This window comes from Nannobrachium achirus, assembly GCF_963921795.1.
Source record: "Nannobrachium achirus genome assembly, chromosome: 8".
Classification (NCBI taxonomy): Eukaryota; Metazoa; Chordata; class Actinopteri; order Myctophiformes; family Myctophidae; genus Nannobrachium; species Nannobrachium achirus.
Window position 1 is genome coordinate 31,172,963 of NC_137817.1, and position 27,355 is coordinate 31,200,317.

The following is a 27,355-nucleotide window of genomic DNA, read 5'->3' on the forward strand; positions in this document are numbered from 1 at the left end:
CCATCCATCCATCCATCCACATTCATCCATCCATCCATCCACATCCATCCATTTATCCATCCAACCATCCATCCACATTCATCCATCCATCCACTTACTGTACTACTTTACTGTACTCTACTGTACCTTAGTGTACTGTACTTTAATGTACTCTACTGTACCTTACTGTACTGTACTTTAATGTACTCTACTGTACCTTACTATACCTTACTGTACTGTACTTTAATGTACTCTACTGTACCTTACTACACCTTACTGTACTGTACTTTAATGTACTCAACTGTACTCTACTTTACCTTACTGTACTTTGCTGTACTCTATTGTACTCTACTTTACATTACTGTACTTTGCTGTACTCTACTGTACATGACTGTACCGTATTGTACTGTACTTTGCTGTACTACTGTACATGACTGTACCGTATTGTACTGTACTTTGCTGTACTTGTACTGTACTTTGCTGTACTTGTACTGTACTTTGCTGTACTCTACTGTACTTTGCTGTACCGTATTGTACTGTACTTTGCTGTACTCTACTGAACCTTGCTGTACTGTATCTTACTGTACTGTAATCTACTGTATTTTACTGTACTGTAATCTACTGTACCGTACCTTACTGTACTGTACTGTACTGTACCTCTCTCTCTCTCTCTCTCTCTCTCTCTCTCTCTCTCTCTCTCTCCCTGTGCAGCTGACCCCCCCCCCCTTCCCTCTTGTAACCTGAGACTTTGATGATGATAATGACACATTGGCTCTACAGAGGATTGCGCAATAGGTATTGTGAAATAAGCATATAAACACAAACTGTACGGTAAATATACATTTTGAAAAGATGACACTAAGTGGATTACGTTCAGCATAGCATGCAGTATATATTTCTGTAATAATGGTGACTTCAAACACGACCGAATGTCGGGAACCGCCGAACAAAATCTGTCTTTGCCCGTCGTGAGTTGGTGTTGCTGAGATAATTAGAACTGCTTGTTGACTGATTGTTGGGGCGACCTGATAGTCGATTGGTTAGAGCGGTGATCCCCAACCTGTGGGCCAGAGCCCACTGGTGAGCCGTGAGGATATTGTAAAATAAATGGCAATAAATGGCAAAACACTATGATTTTAATGATAATATAACATTAATGTTAAACTAGAAAGGAAATTGCAAGTGTGGTTGCACTGACACGAGCCGGAAGGAATCCGCTGGGAAATGTATTCCGTCCTGGCTTCCCAAGACGGTTCTTCTTCATGTGGGAAGCCATTTACACAATTGCAATTTATGGGTTTATACTAGAACGTTCTGTTCTTTATGAATTCTGTCTTGCCATTCATTACATATTGTGATGTCACTCCTGTTTGATTGGACATTATATTGTCTAATCAGAAAGGGTCAGAAAATTGGCTTCTGGGGTTACAGAAAAGGTTACAAAGAACATCCATTGAACTCAATGAACAAGAAAGGTTAACAAAAAAAAACAGGTTTACTTCAGCTGGCATAAAAGTTCTCGGACCTAGAACCATATAAAAAGCTAGATACCTCTTCCGCCTGCTGGAATTCATTGGATCGACTCGTCAAACAGGATATAGGAGGAAGTGAAAAAGGAGTCCGCATCTGATTGGCCTACCGAACGTCCCCTTCTGTGACGCACGCGGAAGTGACTTCAGAATTCCAGAAGCTTGCCTTAAAAATTCCCTATCCTCCAAGACGGACGCCCCAGAGCCGAAGGCGTCTACCTTTTTATGTCTATGACTAGAACAATATTGTGTTGCCTATAGCAACCACACTAAAAGATTGTGTTTTCATTGTGATACCGATAAATAGGATCTTAAAGGTAGGGTAAGGCCCTCAACTGCCACAAGATTTGTCATTTTGAGAACACGTTTGTGGTGGAGACCCTCATCTGTGAGCCTTAAACAGGAAACCTTCCAGACATTGTATAGTTCTATTTTAATCCTTCCACTGAATCTCCTTTCCATCATGGCCTCCTCCAATCATGGTCGAGTGGCCTTACCATAGCAGGGGTTGACACTAAGGTCTCAGAGGCACTTGCCCATCGGGCAACTACAGGTCATGTTCTACTTGCCCAAAGGTCATGCCCACTTGCCCGAAAAGTAAATCGTCCATTATAAAGCTTTTAATTACCGCTCAATTTAACGCTTATTTCTTTACTTTCTGGGGCTGTGCGATAAAAATGTCATACTGTACCTCAATACTATACAAATCCAAATACCTACATATCTATTATTGAATATGTCTATGGTTTCACACTTATTTTACATTTTTAAGTGTAGCAACAGTAACAGCAAACCAGAAGACAGAACACGCTGGCCACGTTCAGGTGTTTGGGCAGATATTTCTTGTTGTGTTTATAGTCGGTTGTGTCCCCTCTCAAATTACCACTTGCCCGGTCGGGTAACCTGAAAGCAAACTTCACCTGCCGGAAGGTTTTATTTACCTGCCGGGGCGGGGGCAGGTGGGCAAGCCTTAGCGTCAATGCCTGCATAGAGTTATAATAAGTAAAGAGAGGGCACCAGATATCCCCGCCCGTCCACTTGTATTGAATTGCTCACCCAGCGCATGAATCCAACTTTCACCCCTTCTTCCGGTTGTAAAGCGTGACGAGTGGGGCCTAAGTGACGCGTTTTGTGTCATAGTTTGTGTTCATGGACGCGCTGTGGCTCCAATTCATGAACGCGCACTTCCGCTCAGAACGCGCAGTCAATACAAAGAAGCCTAGATGCGCGTTCATGTTTTACCCATCCGTAAAAAAGCTGCAGTACCTCAAACGACCACCATGTCAATTTGGCTTCAGCCCTCCCCCTGGTGTGTGGCCCCACTTGATCATGATTGGAGGAAGGCCCCCACCTGTCACCTACATGAAAACTGAAATGAAACTTAAGTGAAATCACTCACCCTACCTTTAAACTAAGTATACTATGTTATTTCCATTGATACAAGCCAGAACACAATCAATTCATTAAAATAAACATGCTCTAAAAATGCACGCGGCCCACCTAACTGACCAAGTGATCAGGTGGTGGTATGGTCTGAGGATTGCACAACTGAAGGATGTTTTGTCGTGCCACTCTCGTTCATCGTCACTGAGAAGTGAAGAGAAATCAACGGTCGGATGAAGACGAACTTAATCTCTCTTTGGTCGATTTCAAGCAGATTATGGGATTATACAGTTGTCCCTGAAAGTAGTAAGCAGTGTGAAAGCTTACATAAATCTCCAGTTCTCTGCATTATTTATATAAACAGCATTACGTAAATGTACAACACACATCACCACAGGTGTTTTCACATCAGCGATGCCAGGCCTAAGCCACAGCCTGAGGCAGATGCTCTGATGATGAGTCAAAGGTTGCAAGCTTTTCATTCTTCTCTTCTTGCTTCCTCATCCTCCATCTGGAGCAGCATCAAGTCACCATGGACCCACCAGGTTGCCATAGCAACGCAGGCCTTTCTCCTCTGAGTCTCTGGCTGTTATTGACTGCATTCCAGGGCTCAGAACAAGAACATGATCATGGAACTAACATATCCTCATTGCAGCAATGACTTGCTGTGTGTGTGTGTGTGTGTGTGTGTGTGTGTGTGTGTGTGTGTGTGTGTGTGTGTGTGTGTGTGTGTGTGTGTGTGTGTGTGTGTGTGTGTGTGTGTGTGTGTGTGTGTGTGTGTGTGTGTGTGTGTGTGTGTGTGTGTGTGTGTGTGTGTGTGTGCGTGCGTGCGTGCGTGCGTGCGTGCGTGCGTGCGTGCGTGCGTGCGTGCGTGCGTGCGTGCGTGCGTGCGTGCGTGCGTGCGTGCGTGCGTGCGTGCGTGCGTGCGTGCGTGCGTGCGTGCGTGCGTGCGTGCGTGCGTGCGTGCGTGCGTGCGTGCGTGCGTGCGTGCGTGCGTGCGTGCGTGCGTGCGTGCGTGCGTGCGTGCGTGCGTGCGTGCGTGCGTGTGGGAGAGAGAGAAAGTGAGACTGTGTGTGTTTTCACATTCCCAATGTCAAACTCATAAAGTGTGTGTTGCTTTCTGCTGTTAAAGCCCAGTTGTGTGTGTGTGTGTGTGTGTGTGTGTGTGTGTGCGCGCAAGCGCGTGCGTGCATGTGCATGTGCGCTCGTGTGTGTTTGTGTGTGTGTGTGTGTGTGTGCGTGCGTGAGTGAGTGTGTGTGTGTGTGTTTGTGTGTGTGAGAGAGAGAGAGAGAGAGAGAGAGAGAGAGAGAGAGAGAGAGCGAGAGAGAGAGAGAGAGAGAGAGGGATGGATGACAGCCATTACACAGCAATTCTTGCACCCTTTCTCCTTCCCCAACGTTCCCCAACCTCTCATAGGGGATGAGTTGGATATTAATCTTTTCCCTGCTCTGTACGTGCTGTGCAGAAAACCTGCAGGAGTAAGTAAATGTGTCTGGCTGCAGCTCCCTCTTCTCCTCACAGTCATACAAGATTGTGTAGGATGCCCTAGTTTTCCCAGAATACCATTTAGGCCATCAGACGTCAGTGCTAGATCTACGCTGCCTTATGTTTCTTGATGTCGGAGCCCTGTCACTTAATCAATTTAACCACTTAACCCCCCCCCCCCCCCCCCCTCAAAATTGTCAATTATTTCAAAAACAAATCTGAATTTGTTCAATTATTCTTTTTCTTTTTTTTTTACCACATACAGACATGCCCAAAATTGTACACCATCCTTAAAGTGCTTAATTTAACTATCACAACAAAGCTTAATTTATATTCTCTCGCATAACAGTGTCGCTTGCTGACAAGAACAGATTTTAAAGCTAATACCCCTGAAAATCTGTTATTTTTGGCAAGCGACACCATCGTATGTATAAATCAGGCTCTTTCTTGTTTAAACTGATGATTATGTAAGGTGCCATCTAAGGCCTTAGCTTAAACTGACAGTGAAGTAAAACAAAAGTTATTGCTGTATTGCTGATTAGATGCAAAATAGAAATCTGGAGTACTAATTTAAATGTCACTTTAACTCTTAAGTTAAATTATCTATGGTGTGCAGACGGGTATCATTCACTGGGGTTTTCATGCACTTGATTGTGCCGCGACTTATCGTGAAATTGTTGGTCGAAACTACAAACAATTTCAGACCAGGTTCACCAAAATGGTGGCTTCCTGCCCTGACCATTTTCAATTCATTACGAACATAATTTATGTTACAGTTTGGATTTGGGAGGTTTGGAGGTATTACTCGATGCAAGTGCCTGAATTATGGATTAGGTCTTCCAGTCTCTCTAGCTATTTAGTTAACAGAAAATACACTTTCAGTTTGGGTTAGCCTACCAATTTTATCCAGTCAGGAGATATAGCTCATATTATAGGATCAGGATGAAGACAACGAGCAGACAAAATTGGAACTGTAACACTCTAACATTGAAGCTGATAAATTATCCTTATTGGATAAAATTGGTATCCCGATCTGTATTTTCTGTTTACTAAAGAGCTGGGAGACCTACCTACAGTACTGTGACTGTCCCTCTTTCCTTTTTTCACATAATCTGCCTGAACAGGCCATTATCCAAACTTTGGATAATGGCCTGTTCAGGCAGATTACGGACATTACTTTACTTGTGTCCTTATGATAGGCTATTTACTTTTTCTTTTTACATGTTATGGTAACAACCTCTCCACAAGTATCTTCGTTTAAAACTTCAAAAAAGATGACCCCGCATGTTAGGCCTTTTTCAAAATAATCTATGTTCCCAGTTGGTTTCGATAACACCATGGGATGCTATAAGGACACTCCTCTCTTTGTATATTGTTCTCTGTTGCTCTAAGCTCCTCTCCTGCATGGTCTTTTCTTTCAGGTGGAAAACAAAAGCGAGTGAATGTTTGAACAGGAAGACAGCTACTGTAGGAATTCATGCTAGGAGCACTATCATGTAGTGTGAAGCACAACATGTTATGAGGCCTGTATTTCAAAAGAATCGTTCACCATTCAGCATAGGCATCAAGGTCAGACATTATACTGTGTGCCATGTAATAGCTTATCATGGAATGCACACAACTGCTCTTGGCTCCATTGTGTTTAATGTAGTCAAAACATTGTAACCGTGCTGTCGGAATGGTTTCTTTTTGTTGTTGTCCTCTATACCAAGCAATGACCTCAATACTACATACTTCTACAGTATTGCTATTCTTTTGATAACGTTTGATCTTGATCCGTACAATATGAAATGGAAGTTTGGTGTTTTAGATACAGGCACCATTGACACACGTGTCTCCCCAATGTATGAATGAATTGTAAAGCGCTTTGAGTACTTAGAAAAGCGCTATAAAAATGCAATTCATTATTACATGTGTTATTATTATTACCTTTTAATGGAATGACTGACCCCCCCCCCCCCCAAGTGACAACCAGAAAATTGCATTTTGATGCAACACCTGTCAAAGCTAACTTAATTCACTGTAAGTGTATCTATTGCACATGGAAGCCTCTGGCAAGGTTGTTGAGTCCATTGGAGAGGAAAGATGAGATGTGTGTGTGTAGTAGAGTCTTTTGGACTGTGTGTTTGCCTGGTCACATTCTGCTGAGTCAGCAGGCTTTGTGGAAGTCAGTCAGCGTGGCGAAGGGGTGGGGATGGGGGGGGGGGGGGGGGGTGTTGTAGAATGCTACTACGGCTAACAAATCTACCCCTCACTCCAAACTTGACGACGAGTGTTAACTAGAAAGGTGCAATTCTGGGAAATTGCAATTGTGGTTGCACTGAAGCGAGCCGCGAGGAATCAACGAGGAAATTAATTCCGTCTTACCATTTATATTTAGATTGTGAGGTCAAGTCAAGCACCACCAATCCTGTCTGATTGGGCATTATATTGTCCAGTCATAAAAGGGACAGAAAAGGTCCATTGAACTTCCAAATGGACTTTTGGGGTTTTGGGGTTACAGAAAAAACGAAAGAAAAGAAACGGGTTTCCTTTAGGTGACATGAAAGTTCTTGGACCTAGAACAATTAGTCTGGTTGCATATAGCAACCACACTAGTTAGGTTTTACTCTGTGCTGATCAAAGGACATTATTATGGGAATTTCTGGGAAGATGCCGAGCGGAGAAGCCAAGCCAGAAGGCCAACTTCATTCTTATCAAGATGCTTCCACATACAAGTGGATGGGAACGATGCAGGCGTGCAAGTCTGGTTTTGCTTTATCAGGGCATTCCTTCCCTTTGTTTACAGTACACATAGCACTCTGTAGTGAGGATGATTCGAGGTCCCTTCTGATGTACTACAGCCGTCATAGGGGCTGTCATAACAACAATAAAACATCTGAGGATATGCAGTACTACTCTCTGGGTGAATGTAATGCACAATCATTGTAAATTGCCTTCATCCAATGTGCTTTACAATGATTGTGCATTACATTCACCCATTCACACACAATTTCACACAATGATAGGGCGATGGCGTAGGAAACCATGCAGGGCACCAACCTGCTCATCGGGAGCAATTAGGGGTTCAGTGTCACCAAATGTAAATACAACACCCAGGTTGTGAATGCTATGAACCGTTTGAATTATCCTCACATACATCATCACTGGGCCGGCTCTCTGTATTAACCTACATAGCATGATGTCATCTAAGATGACTCTCTGAATTCTAGCCTTGAGGGAGTGTTTGCTGCATCTACAGTATGCGTGTCTGGTAGGCTTCATCACGCTGGACTCTCGTCTTTCTCCTGTCCTTTTCTGCACTCCACTCATCTCCACCCACCATCTATTCCTCCCTCCCTTCCTCCCTCCCTCCTACTCACTATCCCACACTCTCCCTGTCTTTCTCTCGACAGTGGGCTGTTGCGGTAAGGCAGCATCATGGAGGCTGGATGTGTGGTTGCCGCGGTGATCGAGAATGCTGCCTCAGGACCCCAGGGAGAACCAGGAAGTGGTGACGTCCTTGAGGGGTGAGTTTTTCCTTCTACCGCTATCATGTCAGCTGACTGCGAGCCGCGCACATGCATGTAGGTACTGTAGTGCATGTATGTGTTCCGGATGCGCAGGTGTGTGTGGCAGCGCTTGCGCGGCAATGATGTACACTTGGAGGTGGTTAGCGGCCAGGCAGTAAAGCTCTGCTCTGTCTCGATGGAAAGTGGAGAATATAGAGAAAGAGGGGAAGAATAAACTACATTCTCTGGAGCTACAGTCAATTAGATGAGACTTGAATGGAGTCCTGTCATGTGTCACAGTAAGTGTCCATGAGAACAGCAAGATGCACAGAATCCAGTCACAATTAGATCTGCAAATGTGGATCACATGCTTTGTGTGTGTTAGCGCTGATGTCCTTATCTCCTTATCTCTGTAGGGTGAATAAGTGCCTGACAGCATGGGATGACAAATGACAAGGCAGCTTCTCTCTCCTTTTGTTGCCCATAAAAGTTGAGCTGAATGGACTTTTCCCTCTTTCCACTCCCCAAAAGCATTGACTCACATTTCAGCTCAGCCCTTTGTGAAGCACTCCCTTTTCGGATGAATTGCCCTCATGACTGCCTCAATAGAAAGGCTTTGCTTACCGAAGCACACAAAAGCCACCATAGCACTGCTTTGATCCCAAGTGTAAGAATCTACCTTTGTCAAGCTAAACAAATATCTTTCCTGAGGATTAGTTGTAGTTTACTGAATTTAGTCCTATTATGATTTGATGGGAGACAGAAGATAGCTATTGTGTGTGTTCAGACGACATATGTTTTTTGTAATATTACCTCCTGAAAACAAAGGATTCAAAGGCCACAACCTTCACAATCACAAACTACAATATGTCTTCTGATCAACACTGGTGCAATGTCATGATATGAGCTACTGCTACAGCAACACCATGGGAATGTATCTTTCTCACTTGCTCCCTCTGGTGTTTGCCAAGGAATTAACAGGCCTTGTTTGAAATGCTCACTCTGTATGAATAGGGTGTCTTTCATTTGCTCTCTTCCTGCCATTCTTGCAGGGCTGTGTCACCATGTACCAGCCTGGCCAAAAAACATTCCTCACCTGAAGATGCCAGCTATCATCCTCCAACAGAAAAAGACCCACAAGAGACATCCACTGCCATGGTATGTCTATGCAGACAGACACCTTCTGATTTGTCAGACAATCGTTGAGAGTCTTCGGTGAAGGATTGACATTACAGTATATTACGCTAAGGCTAGCCATAATAACTACACTGCTGTGATTACTACACTACTTTAATTGCCTCTGAGTGTCACGGCTACTGTATGTCTTATCAGAAAAGTGGTTAGTGATCAACTGAAATCCATTGATGTCTGCTTTGATTGACAGGTGAGGAGTGATGAGGCCAACGAGCCCCCAGCTGAGCCACTCTTGCGCTCCTGCGTCAGCACTGCCAGTATGAAGGTCAAGAACATGAAGAAGTAGGTGTTATCCACACAGCGTTGTTACCACTGTATTATGGGCTGTAAAGCAGGGCCCTAACTCTAATACAGGACAATAAAATGAAGAGCTATAAAATAAATAATGGTTGATGTAAAGATAATTTGGAATGGACAGCCTGCTGTATCGTCACTGTCGGGCAGACACCTCGTATCTCCTCGTAAGTTTCAAATGTGTATATGCTTGTTCGTAAATGAAAGCCGTACTTCATCATACAAGACTGTTGCACAAAAGTAGTGAAAATAGCAGTTCTAGAAGCACAGAACGCCTCGCAATTGTGTGCTTGTAGATTGGCTACGGTATTTTCACTATTTTAAATTGTTTTAAAAATAAAACGAACGGTTTTGGACACCGTTCGTTTCCAGCCGACAACGACTTCTCCTCCTGTATTACCATTTACGGTGTGTGTGTATCTTTCTCTCTCTCTCTCTCTCTCTCTCTCTCTCTCCCCCTCTCTCTCTCTCTCTCTCTCTCTCTCTCTCTCTCTCTCTCTCTCTATTTATATCACTCAATGCAACTGAATGTGTCTGCCTTCTCTCCATCCACATATTAGCCAGTAGAATACTGATGAGGTGCTGTTGCACTTTATTTCCAGGCTGACGTTCCCCCGAGGTCACTTTCCCAGGCTGGCTGAGTGTGCCCATTTCCACTATGAGAATGTTGACTTTGGCTCTGTACAGGTGAGCACTGCAATACTTACTCATAGAGAAGAGGAGTTGGTTCTCTCGCAATATAGGGCTATATTTAGTGACTGTGTCCTTGGCTCAAGTTTATGTGCAGTTCAGCAAGCATTTTGTTGAATTGTTCCACGGATGCCTGATTGTGATCATAATGGAGCAGGTGCATGAGCATCTCTTGTACCTTTTTTTTTTATTTTTTTTTTTTTTTTGCGGGCCTGTCTTATGCTTTCACCCACTGTCTCGGTTTCACCCATAATTACCACTGACATACCTCTCAGTCGAACCAATGGAAACCGATAGACAGCTTTTCATCCTATCCAAGAATCTGGAATGTATCTTTCTATGAAGCTCATATCTAAAATGCATATTATAGTCAAACTTATAACATGTTGTTTAAGACAGCATGACGTATTATGAAGGCTTACTGTATAGCAACACATGCATGTTTATGGAAATATCTATAATTCATAAAAGTTGTAAACCAGGTTCACTGACTGATGAAACTAATGAATTTCTTCTTGTTATCTAAGTAATAATCCTATCCATGTGCTAATCCAGGGATTTGTATTCATTCCACATAGATCCACTCAGTGTAAACCTGTGATTACCATTATTAATTGAGTTATAGCTTCTATCAACAATGGAGAATGGCGTGTTGTTAAAGCTCTTTCCTGGTTCATTTTAAACACTGATGGCATGTTATTTGTACCAGACTTGTTTGGCACCTTCTTTTGGCAAACAATGACTGGGCCATTATCAGACTGGGGCACTGTATAGGGTTGATGAAAAACATGCCAAAACATTCAATCCATTTGAAAAACAGTGTGTGACAGCTTGGTTGTTAATATAACGCTTGGTTGTTAATATAACATTCACCCTTGAAACTAAAAACTAACTAAAACATAATTGCCAAAATAATTTCCATAATTGACCTACCGGTAGTTGATAATTGCGACCATAGGTCACTATTTAGTATGAAAACCTCCAGCTCATGTCCGTCGGTCTGTCTGTCTGTCACACCTCATGCTTTCTGACATCACAATGATGTTGCAAATGAATGGCCAAGACAGAATTCATATGCATGCACTGACCTGTTCTGACATCACAATGATGCAAATGAATGACCAAGACAGAATTAAGGCCTGGACTGCTGGACCTAGCTTTGATGCCCATATATGAGGATCCCTGATGTCATCAATATTAAGCCCATATCTGGGATTGCCCATATATGGACATATTGTGTCACTTGTGGTCTATAACAGACGTCAGTCATCTCCATATTTGGGAAAATATGGCCACATTTTGGGCACATTTTGTCCAGATTGGAAACTAATATTATACTATACTATGAAGTTACATTCCACAGGTGCATGATAGATTAATTCCCTCTGCGTACCCATCTGCAGGATTTAAACGATGGCCCCAATAGTACCATACATCTTGCTGCGGGTCATTATGGATTATGAAGGTGGTTTATGGAAGTTTCAACATACTTTAAGTAACAGTTTGTTTGCTGTAGTGATAATTAGAAGCAGTCAAGCAGAAATGGTTTACTCAGCCATTCCTGAAAGTGGCTGTGAGCCACCATGCAGTTCAGTTTGCCGGCCAGCAGAGGGCAGCAGTCATCCATTCCTCCACAGCCTGCTGTTGGCTGGACGAGCTTGACACATAACCGAACATGATGTACACACTGTACAAGCACAACATCTAGTATTTGATAGTACAGTCTTCAGTGTGTTGGGTAGGAGAGGGTTTTAATTAAAGCACAGTGCTTTTTCTGTTGGTGCCCTGCTCTTACATGGCTGCAAAGGCTCTAGTCTAATGGCTCCATCAGTAAGGTGTCAGTTAAGGCAGCAGTGACCTTGGAAGGCTCTAGAACACTGGTTCCCAAGCACTGGGTCAGGACCCATTTGTGGGTCGCGGACACATTTGTATGGGTCCCCTTTGTTTTTTGTTTCCTACATTTTGTTTTTAATTATTATTATTTTAAAAAAAATATCCCCCGAAAAGCTAGGATTTTCATGAATTTTCCTTTTCAATGATTTAGAAGTAATTCCATTAATAAATAAAATAATCCCATAAATTAGAAAACAAATGTTTAAGAAGTAGTGAAAATAGCAAATCCACTGTACAAGCTCACAACATGGTGTGAAAGTGAGCTTGTAGATCTGCTGTTTTCACTAGTTAGTGTCCGGACAAACATCTAATTTCTTTTTTGGGTCTTGAGCTAAAAAGTTTGGGAACCACTACTCTAGAAGGCTACGATTAAGCAGTCTGAACTAGAGAAAATGTTACTCTGGAGGGAGAAGGAAAATTGTCTCACACTAAACTAAAGCCTAATTTATACTGTGTCTTAGACTACTGTATGTTGCTTGCAAAAAATTGCTTTCAGTTGAATAGAAGTTATTTTCAGCGATGCCGTCATGTGACAAAGTGTAGATTACACTTAACGCTTTGTACACAATATGCACAGCACTGACACACCCTCACACACACACCCTCACACACACACACACACACACACACACACACACACACACACACACACACACACACACACACAGAATATAAGACAGAAGATGCCATTACAATAGATCAAGTACACTACCGTGGCATATATCCAATGAACGGTTACCCTTAATGGCGTTTGACGTTCTGTTTACATACTGACTTCATCCTTAACAGGAAGTTGCTTGACAGACGAGAACGTTTCTTTTGTTCCCGTGGAGACTCCCATTACTCATGTGCACATCACTGTGTTCACACAATGGCACATCAGGGCAGGGAGAGCACAGATTACTGGAGGTATCATATAACCACCTTGCAGACTAGCAGCAGCAGCACCCTGCCTCTCCCATAAATGCATGTCTGCACTCATACACACATGCGCACACACGTGCGCGCGCGTACACACACGCACGCACGCACGCACGCGTGCGCGCGCACACACACACACACACACACGCATGCATACATACATACACAAGGTTGCAGATGGTTTGCAATGAGTACGGATCATCCTTTCCCTTTAGCTTGCCCTGCATCGTTGTACTGTACGTCGTGAATGTGGGTCTACGGTCTGGGAACCTAAGATGGAGAGTGGGTGGGAGAGATGGAAGCAGAGCAAATGTAAGGCAGGGAGGAGGGGGAGCATTTGAGAGAGAGAGAGAGAGAGAGAGAGAGAGAGAGAGAGAGAGAGAGAGAGAGAGAGAGAGGTAGCAGGGGATGCAGAGCAACACACAAGAAACCCGTCCCCCTTTTATAGATCCTGTTGTTGATGGAGCACTAGATTAAATGCGCTGTGTGAATGATACAGGGAGTGTTTCACAGGAGGTAGGGGCAGAGGACAGGAGGTAGGGGCAGAGGACAGGAGGTAGGGGCAGAGGACAGGCAGCAAGCAGCAGCATCACTTTAGCTCTGCTGAAACCAGCGGTAAGCCTCGTGGTCCTAACTCCAGCTGTCTGCCAGGCATCAGCTTATTGAGAACCACGGCCGCAGCTTCAGTACACACCATGACAGGAACAGTTTATCCAGCCAGCCTGCTGCGGGTGGATGTCTCAGATGCACTATACTAGTGGCAGGTAACTGGAATCTGTAGAAGTCTGATTTAGTGCTTGTTCATTTTCGTGTAGGCACCAAATGTTTGTGAATAATTAATGGACATGTGCAGGAATGGTGGGTGTGTGAACATGGTAATGTAGATTGTTGCAATATTGATGGACTATTTCAGGAATGAGAATCATGAAGTAATGTGCCAGCATGCCTAGACTATGAACTCTTGAAGAAACTCTATTTTTAGTGGTTTAGACCAGGTGTTTAACTTTTCATTGCTAATGTAGTAAGGGAAATGTATTACAGATGCTTTCCAGGTCTAAGTGGGTTTTTAAGTTAAGTGAACACTCCAGATTTGACAGAACATCAGTGCTATTACCTTATGAAGCAGTTGAACTTTGGTTATTATGTCAGGTTCAGTATGTTCCATTAGTAATAGTATTAGACCAGCAACTCCTCTCTGTAAGTCTGTTGTGAATTAAAGACGATCACTGAAGGCATTCAGTGAGTTGGGAGTGCATGTTTTGCAGTATTGTTGAGCCGTGATGGTTAACTAGGTCACTGTGTGTTGTGTAACATAACATCTAGATTACGGTTAGCTACTAATAGTCATATATAAACTCATTCTCCCATGGATTTCAGGTCTTTGTAGTGTCTCCTCTACCTATCAATGTATTCCAAAACCAGCGCAAGGCTTTGATCATCTCCTTAATAGCGCATTTGGAAATTCTGCTGAAACAGTGTATTTATTGCCTACAGGGTCTGTCATCTGATCACCTAATGCATTATACATGTGCATGTCATACTGCACGATTCATTGTGATTTTGTGCACTCGTATTGAAAGTTTTATTTTTCATAGCTGGCATGTTTTCAAAGACTTAGAAGACTAAGATTAAGTGCTTTAGTAGTTCATGCCATTAACTGTCGCCATTGGGTGTGTGTATCCAACTACAAACACCACCAAACATGAAAGTGGTTTTAGAGTTGATAGAAATGTCTAGTCGTACATGCTGTTCATCTCGTACAGTATTGTAGGTCATGCAGACAGGATTCATCCATTATTTATTTGATCTCCATCATCACTTAAATTCTCATTCCTCCCCCCCGCTTTCTGCCTTTCTATGTTTTTGTTTTTCTCTCCGTTTCCCCCCTCTTCTCTCTCCTCTCTCTGCAGCTTGCCTTTGCGGAGGAACAAGGAGAAGGACAGAAAGCTGGCCTGGACTCCAAGGAGCTGGTCTTTCTCATTCAAATATCTTGTCAGGTAAGGTAACATTTCTTAGAGCTGATGCTTTATCTCTTCATATACAGGCATGTCCATGGGATGTTTTAGAATAATGGAATAGATGCTATGGTTTATGAATGTATATATTGCACACATATTGGTCCTAATAGTTGACTACTGACTACCTGACAAACACCTGCATTTGTGTATCTGTGTTTTTGTGTATGTTAGAATCGAAGCTGGATGGTAACAAGGTCATACGAAGACTTCCGGGTGCTTGACAAACACCTGCATTTGTGTATCTTTGACCGACGCTTCTCCCAGCTCACGGAGCTGCCACGCCATGACATTCTGAAGGACCCAGTTGAGGTACTGTAGAATTTTAACTCTTACGTATACTGTATCTATTGAAATGAAACACAGTGGTGGAAGTTACATATAATAGGGTATTTTGTGCAGAACGTTTTTTTCTTGTTTGTTGCATGGGAAATTGAATTGAAAGTCCCTGATTTTAAACCAAACCTTGACAGGATGTGACCAAGATGTTGGCAACCTACCTGTCTCACTTCTCAGCCATTGCTGACAACAAGATCAACTGTGGTCCAGTTCTAACATGGATGGAGGTAGCTTCTTATCAGCTGTTCTCTTACACTCTACGATGTTTAAGTCTAGACTGTTTAGGACAGTGGTTCTCAACCTTTTCAGGCCGCGATGCCCAAAATAATCATATTTAAACTGGGGGCCCCTCCCCCAACCTGACGAGCATTAAGAGTTGAGGCATTACATGTTGTATAACACGGTTCTATTGTGAAAATAGCAGATCCACATGCTCACAACGCCTCGCAACGCGAGGCATTGTGAGCATGTAGATTGGCTATTTTCACACTTTCTGCCTCAATGTGCCTCAGTTTGGCCAATGTTTAATTTGTCATTTTAGAAGTATTAAAATTGTCACTTTAGAACATTATTTAGGGGTCTCTAGTCTATACAGTCTAGTCTATTTAGGGGACTCTAGTCTATACACTTTATGTTGGTTTGTTTACTGTTGAGTGAGAAAACAATGTTGCACATTAAGGTAATCATCTGGGGACCCCCTAAAATAATTTGGGGTCCCGACCCACAGGTTGAGAACCACTGGTTTATGAGAACTATAGCCTTATCTGTAGAGGACTGTAACATAATCTTTTCAATTCATCATTGTATTTTCAATGCTGGATTACTTGGATGTCAATTTCTCCTTCTGTTCCAGATTGATAACAAGGGGAACCATCTGTTAGTTTCTGAGGAGTCCTCAATTAATGTTCCTGCCATTGCTGCTGCCCACGTCACCAAGCGCTACACTGCCCAGGCTGCAGATGAGCTGACCTTTGAGGTAACAGGTGCAGCTTAATGGACATATGGTTATGATTTTTTTATCTCCGCCAGGCCTAGGCTGAAGACCAGATGGCTGAATGCCAGAGATTATGTTATTGGCCCTTTCTTTATATTTTTATTTTGATGCCTTTATTGATAGGACAGTAGACTGACAGGAAATGGGGAGAGAGATGGGGAGTGACATGCAGCAAAGGTCGTCGGGAACGGGACTCGAACCCGCAACACGTTGTCAGGCATCAGAGCCTACGTGGTATGCGCCTGGACCGCTAGGCCAGTGGGCGTCCCAAATTGCCCCTTTCTGTCTTTGAGTCTCTTTCATTCTTAGTTTGTTTTTTCTTTGTGTGTCTGTGAGCAGCTGATCTCCAGCACAGCTGGACAGATCGGCGTGAAACTTTGCACGCACACTACCAGTAGCCTAAGGAAGAACCTCTGCCCCAAATTCAAAACAGCCTCATGGTGGTGCTATAACAGGTCGCTTCACATTTTGGACTATAAACTCTTGAACCGTAGGTCATACAATCAAATGTTTTCTCCTGGATTCCTCGGATCACTGTATATAGGCCCCACCTATTTGTGCCATTTTGTGGCACAAATCATGCAGATTTTTGTGATCAAGATGTATTAGTCAGATTTTTCACATTCCATTCTATTTGGCTATGACTGCCTTCCTAAGTTCAGTTTCAAATGTTTTTATTTTTTATTTGAATAAATTAAATTACATGACAATAGTCAAAAACAATATACATTAAAGTATGTATCTGCGATGATGAATGCCCCTTTTCATCTTTTTTGAAACACAAAATCAAAAACAAATGTCATACACTCGGATACACACGATAAAACAATGAACAAATAAATTATAATATCAATGCCTTCCAATATTTGTTAGCCCTGGGTAGGCAACCTGGCCTGGTGGAGAGTTTTTCTTCTTTTTGCTTAGCTTTTTTCCAGGTGTGAAATGTATTCCATTACCATCCTCTTAACCTTTTACATGGTATGTTCTTCCTTGTTGTAGGTAGGGGACATTGTGTCAGTCATTGACATGCCTCCTAAAGAAGACACTGGCTGGTGGAGAGGGAAACATGGCTTTCAGGTAAGGTGTCTCCAACGCGACCTGGCGTTTCCCAAAGAACCTAAGCACAACGGTGGGGGCCAGTGGTGGGCAAGGAGGTAGGGAGCTCTTCGCTGTGTTCACTTCAACCCGCGGAGGTGCCGAAAGTCGGGGGTATGAAGATTTACTATTCTGTCCATAACGGCACATAACTTGGTAACGGCGCTGAGTCGGCTCATGCGACCGTCGCAATGCTCGACACGGCGATCCGCTCGCTCGCCGGTGTCTCGCGTGGACCATGGTCGCCTGAGACGGCGCGCCTCCATCGTCATCACCGGAAACAAGCGCTCCTTTCCAGCACAGCCCCCACCGTTGTGCTTAGGTTCGTTGGCAAAAACGTGCACGCGTCTCCAACAGTGATGTCCTTTTTTTGCATCCCATCCCCTGAAACTCTTATGTTGCCACACTGTATCACTTCCAGTACTGTTCCTTACTGTAGGTTGAAAGATACAGTACTTACAATCCCTGTCTATGTTTCTGTTCCTCTGTCTCTCTCCCTGCAGGTAGGCTTCTTCCCTTGTGACTGTGTTGAGCTGATAAGTGAGAAGATTCCTCCATGTGTTCCAAGCTCAGTGACAAAGCCAGGTATTGTTCTCTGCTATTGTGGACAGACACTTTCCACAGCAGACATTTGTGGGCAAATACAGCTAAAGGTCATAACAATCCTTGTAGATGTGTTTCATTAACGGTGTGCCTTCATGGACAGCTCCTGTACAATAAACGTCATGCTGGCACTCAGAATCACCTAAATGAAACGTTTACCTGTCAAAATGTCTGCTGTGGGCCATTCACACTGAGCACTATAACTATAACTATAAAAGTAAGGTCAAGTGGATGGCAGTATAAAAAGAAAATACAATTGTGAACGATATAGTTATAGTTGTCTTTATAGTTATCGTGACCGGTGGGAATGGCACAACTGATTCCACTCTCTTCTGCTTATTATCATATATTGAGGTCTATTATACATTAATAATTGTCATTTTAAATCAGTCATTAAAGAGCTGGTGCCATAGTTTTGTACCTTTTCTGTTTTGTATGTGTCTATGGAGTCAACTTACTCTAACTCTAACCCACTGGGTGGGGTTGTAATGTGCAAATTTGCCTTCCCTGTGATTTTTGGCTTCTTCCTGAAAGCTGAACGCTACTGAGTCAAAAGGCCCGTTCGAAAAACACAGATTTAATGACATCATAAAATCATCCCCTCCCCTTTTACCATACACCCAACACTGTGGGTGTGGCTTCAGCTTGGTCACCACCCACCTGACAACCAGTTAATGAACTGGTTGGCGTGGCCACATAAAAAAATACTTTTAACACTTTCTGTACACTTTTTTGGAAAACATCTTCCTCCTAGTATAATCATAATACCTGATCATCAAGGTTCTAGGGGGGGGGGGGGGGGGGGGATCATGGCACCCCATCGTTAACACAGCGGGTGCCCACGAGGTGTCTACACGCCAATCTCTTTGATGTCCCTGGAGGCCCACGACGCGTTGACGTGTTTACTGTACTTACAGTATTAACTTTAAATCTCACCGTTACGTTGGGGCTGCGCCTGGATGTAGCCCATTAGCCGCTAGTCGCTTCGAGTTGACGCTGAGAGCATCGCACGGCCGTTTTTCTCTGTATACTCCAATGCATTTCCCCATCTTTAAAGCCCTTTATCTCCGATGTTTGTTTTATGGCTAAAACTGTGGCCGCGTGCGGCAAAATGTCCAAATTTTGATCGGCAATGAACAGCTATGATCAACACTGGCCCATACAGTAAGTTACACAATAACATCCTGTCTGCGCTCATGTGACCAAGTGACGTAATGACGCATGCATTGACGCAACAGGGCCTTGTATTCTTCTATGGAAGTCAACAGAGTCTCTCTGGGCACTTAGCTGGGGCTCTGGCGCCACCTTGTGGGCAGTCGATGTAAATGGAGGCCGTAAATGTGTGTGTTTAATTCAGTGTGTAAGAAGCATGGGAAGCTGGTTACCTTCCTGAGGACCTTCATGAAGTCACGGCCGTCTCCACAGAAGCTACGTCAGCGTGGCATACTCAAAGAGAGGGTGTTTGGCTGTGACCTGGGAGAGCACCTCCTCAACTCAGGACATGAAGGTAAGTAATGTGATGGTGTGCTCTCATTTCTGTGCATCGCCAGGTTTGGTTATGCAGTTAGTCTGTAGCCTGTGTGCAGGGGCTGTATTAAAGCGAGTACAGTACTCAGTGTCGGGGACTTGCAGAGAATGTTAGAGAGGCAGGGGCTGACATTTCTTTCGGTGTAAATATCGAAAATAGCAGACCTCCAAGCTCACAACGCGTTGCAGTGCGACCCGTTGTGAGCTTGGAGGCCGGCTATTTTTGGTGCTTGCACATTGAACTAAGCATAATCAAGTCAATACTGGAGATTTCTACACAGAGAGGGCATTTCTTTCAACATAAGATGCTGCATTCAAGTTCAGCTAGGAGAGTTTGGACAAGTCAATTCTCTTGAATGCTGCCTTTATGTATGGCATGGAAAGAGGGCATTTGCATTTCTTTCACCATAGTAAAAGCTACATTCATGGTCTGGAGAGGGCACTTTTTACAGACGGGTAAAAGGGCAGGGGCTCAAGCCCCCTTTGATATCTATGTGTGCACGTGCCTGCTCAGTGTTATGTTTGTATTGAGTCAGTTGTGTGAGGTTGTCGCCAATAATATTCTTGTAAAGAAACGTGTGACCAGTCATGCATGTCAACTCTTCCTTAGTCCCTCAGGTTATTAGGAGCTGTGCTGAATTCATAGAGAAGCATGGAGTTGTGGACGGAATCTACAGACTGTCTGGAATCTCTTCCAACATCCAAAAACTGAGGTCAGTTGCCCATTGGGAACAAAGCCCTTCAATACCTATATTGCACTCATTGTACCCTGTGTCGGAGAGCCAGTTGTACCCAAGCACCTAGTGCAGTACCCTTTATCATAGTACCTGATCGCTCGCCCCAAAACACGCTCGCCCTCATTTATTTCTACTCAGCTCATGCCGACCGCTCTGTGGGGCAGTTCTTGTATTCTTGTATTTGTTTTACTGAGGATAAGGCTAGAAATAAATGTAAGGTTAGGCATAGTTTTACTGAGGTTAAGATTACGAATAGGGTTAGGTTTAACTGAGTTTAAGGTTTGGAATAAGGTTATATTTAGGAATACCAGGCAGATACCATTCTACCGTTCTGCTGGATAGACACCCGAGACGACTGTGTTCTGGTGCAAGCGTTCTGGTATTCGTCAGTACTATGACATCATATTGATGACATCGGGGATCTCCATATACTGTAAGAATCAGAATCAGAATCCCTTTATTGTCATTGTAAGCAACATCATAAAAACACAAGACACACACAACACACAATTAAAAACGATAAAATTGTATAAAAAGCTATTTTACATTTTCCATTACAAAAAAGTACCCCTATCGGTAAGAAACAAATTGACCCTTTTAACTGTGATTATAATACAATATAAATTTGTATTACAACTATCCTAATTATAATGCACTGTAATGGATTATAACTGTGATTATAATACATTATAAAGTAATAATGTATTACTATGATAATTAAAACACACTATAATAGATTATAATAGTGGTTATAACACAATAGAATCTATTATCATGTATTACAACTATATCCTGGTGGTCTAAATGAAAAGTCAGTGAGTGATCAGTAATTTTGAAGTGTTTGACCCTATTTGGCCTAGCTCAGACCTACTCTAGAGTGGATACTTTTTAGTACCCTGTTTAGTACCACTTTCACACCACCCAGGTCCTTGTAGTGGAAAACCTGGCACAAGTGGGCGGTGTGTTGTGGAGTGGTGTGTGGAGTTGGGCCAGTGGAAAATGGGCTATAATGTAAACAAACAACAAACCAGGGAATCAACTTAAATCTCAACTTCCTTATCGGTATTCTAATCTTAAACTTTACACTGTACAACAGGGGTCTTCAATGTTTTCAGGCCAAGGACCCCTTAGTTGATAGAGAGATGAAGCAGGGACCCCCACAACCTTTTCAGATTCCATATAGTTTCATTGTTCGACAGCACGATCATCAGTGTATTTTGGATTCATGTCAATTTGTGTTTTCAGATATTTAACCACTTGAACCGTCAATACTTAATAAACTTGACCTTTCACTCTGTACTGCTCTTTTTCCCCTCTACAAGAAACCTCTTTGCCGAAAATAGCCGATCTACAAGCTCACAACGCCTCGCGCTGTGAGCTTGTAGATCTGCTATTTTTGGCTAAGGTTCTCAGAATATGGACACTAGGGTTCAAGTTGTTAATATAAAAAGGATTGGAATATTTGGAGGACCCCCTGTAGTAACTCTGAGGACCCCCTGTTGAAGACCCCTGCTGTACAAAAATACTGTACCATCATCACCTGACCAAAGATACATACTTACCTCTTCTATCTATCTCTATACAGGCATGAGTTTGACTCGGAACAGATCCCAGACCTGACCAGAGATGTGTTCAGGCAGGATATTCACTCAGTGGGCTCGCTGTGCAAACTGTACTTCAGGGAGCTCCCCAACCCCCTGCTTACCTACCAACTCTATGACCGATTCTCAGTAAGGAACAAGACATCAATCTGGATTATTATAGACCTTTGGTTCTCAAACTTTGTCATGGCAAGTGCCCCCTAATTAACCACTTGAACCCCAGCACCCAGGGACATGCTTGGCCCCTGATTCAGCCCGGGAAAAAGAGGCCCTCATTGCGCGCTATAGAGAGAGAGATCTCTCTATGATTTAAAGGGTTCGGCACTAGCCAAAAATAGCCAACCTACAAGCTATGGAGAGGTTAAACACCCTTAAACTGATGCTATATTAACACATTTTGCTGGGGACAAGTGGAGGCTGCCAGGGGGCATAAGCGTGTGGGGGATGGGAAATCAGACAGGGGAATCATTAATATATCATTTATTTTTTTAATTTAAAATTAGTTCAGTTCATAAAATTATTGTGCCAGTTTGACCACGTTCAACCAGGCATCCCTGTTTTGGCTAAAAATATTAAAACATTTTCAAAAAGAAAAATAGCAGATCTCCAATTAATTGTGAGCTTGTAGTCGATAATCTATTTTCCACATCCAGAGGCATGGAAAAGTTTGGGAACCCCTGTTATAGACTGTGTGATTCACTAAGGTGGTACTGTAACAGACATTGTAAAAGAAATAGGGGAGGGGGAATCCTTTCCAATCTAGAAATGATGAAAGAAACCAAATTCTTTTTTTCTGTGTTCATAGTAATGCTGCTCTTCTCAAAAGGGATGTAGGGATTAATGCTTAATTTATAATCCGTTTTACGGACACGGTCCTACGCTGAAGTACAGTATAAATCAGGCTTAAGCCAGCCAGCCTGCACAATGCACATGAAAGGAGACGAAAATCCGTGAATGCCAAGGAAGAAATGGCTTCCTCTGATCTGATTACCAGCTCTGTCTTTACAGGAAGCTGTGTCTGCAGCCACAGACGAAGAGCGGCTGGTCAGAATCCACAATGTCATCCAGCAACTGCCACCTCCACACTACAGGTCAGGTTTGAAGCAGCTCACCCTGGTGGCCACAACTGGAAGTGCATGGCATTAGAAAATGATGCAGTGCATCACTGCGTCTAAAGCCCGATTCATACTTCCCCGCACGGCGGTGTCACGCTCCGAAAATAGCCGACCTACAAGTTCACAACTCATCGCATTCGTGACGACGTCAGCTTGTACGTCTGCTATTTTCAGCGTGCGTACAAAGCATACATTTGGCTTTACTGAGGCTGCCTTTAGTTTACACTGGCCATTATTCTTGAAAGTTTCTTTGTAGACTCCTTGCTCCGTCCTGCCTCTCAGACCTGTAGCTGCTGTGAACTGTGAAGTGAAATGAAATGAAGTGGAAACTAAGTCGAGACTTGTTTAAAATAAAACAATAACGCCTACTAAAACATCTACTCTACTTTTAAAAAGGGTCAGGTAATGGATAATTGATATTGAGTTGTACAGTTGTACAACACCATCTGCTGGTACAGTATAATAGGACTAGTGCACATTGAGCTCATAACATATTATATTGTATTGGTGCCTGCAACATTTAATTGAACTAATCGATTTAATCGACTATACCGTTGTACGACAAATGGGGCTTCTAACCAATATCGATTTGAAAAAATGTCCATGTTGATTCATTGATATACACATTTAAGAAAAAGAAACACTAAAAACGCGTTTGTTGATCATTTGATTAATCTAAAAATGTTTCGATTGAATATTCACTAATAGGGTAGAGTGGGGGAAAAGGCCCCCCTGGGGTAATAAGCCCCCCAGCTGTATTTGACTACAGAACTACAAGGTGGCAAAAATTTTGATTTCAGCACATTCCTGGCATCCTTAGCTCTTCATGGATACAACATTTCATTGTCTCACCTTAATCCAGGTCATAACTTTCTCAATCAAACACATTTATGATAAACTGATCTAATTCTTTGTCACTGTGAAAATGTTCCAAACTCGGTGTAAATAAGTTGAACCTCTTCACTTATTTTTTGTATATCATTAGGAAGGCCTTATGATAAATTATCAACTTAAAAAAATAAAAAAATAAAAAAGGTTTAAGATTTAAGATGACACTCTTTGCAATGACAGCTTTGGGGTAATAGGCCCCCCCCCCCCCCCCCCCCCCCCCCTCGTGTGGGGTAAGAAGCCCCCGGAGGCTTTTTGCCCCATGGAGAGAATAACTGCTTATTTTTGGCAGAATCGTTCAGTTAATGATACAAACGTGAAAATTGGCATTAGCAGTTTCCATGGGTCACTTTGAAATGGACACTTTCAAGATGACAGACATTTTTCAAGATGGCTGACACCTAATTGGAGCAGTTATGTGATATAAAGGGTTATTTTACCCAGGGGGCAAACCAGCCTTTTTTTGGGAAACCTGCATTTGCCCCGACATAAAAAGTTGTCCACCAGAAATATTATCTATGACCCAGTAGGATCACAACCTATATGGACAACCCGGTCAATTTGTACAACAAAGTCCAATATGGCCGCCTCAATATTAGCTCCTATTAGTTTTAATGGGGGGTGAATAGGGCAAAATTTTAAACTGAAGGATATTTCCACGAAACTTCACAGGTTGATCAATGGTATAAATATGAAAATTTTTTGTATTGCAAGTTTCCATGAAATCCAATATGGCCGCCACAATATGGCCGCCATAATGTAAGGACCCAGAAAATAGGTTTTGCCTCTAACTTCTGAACCAGATGAGCTAGAAACGCAAACTTGGTGTCTATTTCATGGTGTCTGACCATGGGAGACTCAATGGAATAGCTAATTTTATTATTGGGTGTGTCTGGACCTTTATTGTCCATATTTGCAAGATGGTGGATTCCCAAAATAGAGCTTTAACATAATTTCTACCATGATTGTTGACTGCTTTTGCAAATACAAGCAATATGAATCCATTTGCTAAGATTTATGGCACAGAAGGGACTTATACCTGTATTATTCTTGAGTTTGCATGTTGTCAAAATGGCTGTAAACGAGATATTATATTTCCTGTCCGATTCTACTGTATGTAGTTGTAGCAATGACTTCAGATAAAATCAGAGACCAAAACAATGTATCTTAGAATTTTTTTTTTTATTAAAATAAATATAAAAAAAGAGAGAGATTATCTCAATGAAATGAATGCAACTGCCTTTTTGGGTCTTTCACACATAGACATGCACATGCTTTCCAACAACTTCAGCTTCAGGGAAATTATAATGAACACATGATTAAAACAGGCTGCATTATAATGCAAATAATTGCTAGTCACTATCACTGTCATGTGTACCTATCCTGCTGCATCTTGTCTCCAGTCCTTGGCAACGACACCCCAAGTAGCATGCAATTCCCTTCTTCGCACATGAACAGTTTTTCTGGCAGCCTTTGATACAGCTACATGATCTTGCCTTGTCCATTGATATAGTCCAGGCTGGCTCTGTAGATGGACAGGGGACTGCCTTCCCATGGCGGCAGCATGATATAGGCATCTATATCATGCTGCCACCCACCTCCTAGACCTTCCAGAGCTGTGGGTGAGAACAGAGCAGGATGCATATCTTCCTATCCATCACATGGTCTCAGCCCTTGGACTCGCACAGTGTCGTGCCCTGCCCTTTATTCACAGCCTGAGTGGCAGAGATACCACCAGCTATCCCTTTTTCACTGGAAAGAAGCACAAGCGTAATTTGACAGGGTTTTTGGGTTTTAAAAACCCAAGGGCCCCCTCTAGTGGCGAAAATAAAAATTTGTTTTTAATAGGCCTAAATAAAGATATACGCCCAATGCGCCCATATCTACATAAATTCATACTAGGATATTATATGTATTTAGTAATTTCCAATATATTAGGGCTAATCATTGTAGTTTGCGCTTAAATCGCGCAAAGACAACAGACTCGGGCTCCTTTGAAGAGGGCCCCCTTGATCCGAAAACCCATGGGGAATAAGGTCTAATTTCGCCACTGAGGCATGGTTCAAGACCAGCATGGGTCTAGATCTCCCTGCACTTCAGGAGTTTGGTGAAAATTCCTCTTATTCCCTCTCAGAGGATGTCAAGAATCAGGCTAGAGACCTCACAATAGCTGTATATGCATCAAAAGCTGAGCATTCGGAGGACTTTGACCTGGCAAAGCTGAGAGTGTACAAGTTCCTAAATAACCGATCAACCCTGTTGAAGCTGCTGCCACCTACAGAAAATGCCTTTGGCCTGCACCTGAAAAGAGCTGTTCTTGCAGCCATAATAGATAAAACTGCACACATCGCGAAGCCAGACATCCCTTGCTTCACTGAATATGGATGGTCTCTCAGTGATGGGAAGGCAGTCCCCTGTACATCTACAGATTAATGGACAAGGCAATATCACCTGGTTCGAATGATATCAACGCACTTAATGCGAAATATTCACGTGCTTTCAGACTCTTCAATGCAGAAAGTATCCAGGATACTTGGATCTCCAGTATCCAATATCTCACCAATGCAGAGATATTAGTAGTAAAATGTCGACATCTAGTGGTCAACCTCAGAGGAGCGCAAAAATAAAACCTGAGGTGAATACCAGCCTCGAACCAGATGCCAAAGTATGCTCTGTTCCCCGGTGTAACGCCCCACGCCACAGACCCTGGCGGCGCTCGTCGCGGCAACTCGGCTCGCTAGCGCTCGCCTCGGTGGCGACTCACGGGGGTCATCGGCGCCCAATCCCACTCAGCCGCGTTACCGAGTTATGTGCCGTTATGGACAGAATAGTAAATATTCAGTCCCTCACTATCCACGCCTACCCCACTATCCACGTCAAAGATAAATGCACAAAAAAGGAGTCACATCATCCGTTCATTAGCTCAGTCAGTAGAGCACGGATGCAACAAACCCACGGTTTGGGTTCGATTCCCCTGAGGGGAATAATATTCAAGGCGAGAGATATCGGCGCATGCGTACTTCAAAGTGCACGGAGAACAGGATACCGTGGATACTCCTCCGTGGATACCCAGTGCATACTCTCTGCATTCAAACGTCTGAGAAATGGTGAAAAAGTCGGATTGAATGCGAAGAGAGCAGTCGAAGCCGGTGGCAATATCATGTAGCTGTATCAAAGGCTGCCAGAAAAACTGTTCATGTGCCATCCATCCATCCATCCATCTTCAACCGCTTATCCGGAATCGGGTCGCGGGGGTAACAGTTCCAACTGAGACTTCCAGATTTCCTTATCCTGCGCAACTTCCTCCACTCCCTCTGGGAGTATACCGAGGCGTTCCCAGGCCAGTCTGGATATATAATCCTTCCATCTGGTCTTAGGTCTGCCACGGGGTCTCCTCCCAGTGGGACGTGCATCGAGGACCTTCCTAGGAAGGCGCTCGGGGGGCATCCGTACTAGATGCCCGAACCACCTAAGCTGACTCCTTTCCAAGTGAAGGAGCAGCGGTTCTACTCCAAGTCTCTCTCGGGTGATTGAACTTCATGTGCGAAGAAGGGAATTGCATGCTACTTGGGGTGTCGTTG

At 43.2% G+C, this 27,355-nt stretch overlaps 1 protein-coding gene across 1 annotated transcript in view; it reads left to right on the forward strand.

Moving 5' to 3' along the window:
- arhgap32a (Rho GTPase activating protein 32a) overlaps positions 1 to 27,355 on the forward strand; it is a 48,094-nt gene that overhangs the window by 7,138 nt on the left and 13,601 nt on the right. Inside the window, exons 2-15 of the mRNA XM_080732252.1 lie at positions 7,773 to 7,886; positions 8,921 to 9,026; positions 9,253 to 9,344; positions 9,959 to 10,043; positions 14,771 to 14,857; positions 15,050 to 15,187; positions 15,349 to 15,441; positions 16,068 to 16,190; positions 17,208 to 17,285; positions 17,807 to 17,888; positions 19,264 to 19,413; positions 20,044 to 20,146; positions 21,756 to 21,900; positions 22,780 to 22,862. Coding sequence (XP_080588378.1) covers positions 7,798 to 7,886; positions 8,921 to 9,026; positions 9,253 to 9,344; positions 9,959 to 10,043; positions 14,771 to 14,857; positions 15,050 to 15,187; positions 15,349 to 15,441; positions 16,068 to 16,190; positions 17,208 to 17,285; positions 17,807 to 17,888; positions 19,264 to 19,413; positions 20,044 to 20,146; positions 21,756 to 21,900; positions 22,780 to 22,862 — 1,454 coding nt within the window. The 5' untranslated portion in view covers positions 7,773 to 7,797. The remainder of the gene's footprint in view (positions 1 to 7,772; positions 7,887 to 8,920; positions 9,027 to 9,252; positions 9,345 to 9,958; positions 10,044 to 14,770; positions 14,858 to 15,049; positions 15,188 to 15,348; positions 15,442 to 16,067; positions 16,191 to 17,207; positions 17,286 to 17,806; positions 17,889 to 19,263; positions 19,414 to 20,043; positions 20,147 to 21,755; positions 21,901 to 22,779; positions 22,863 to 27,355) is intronic.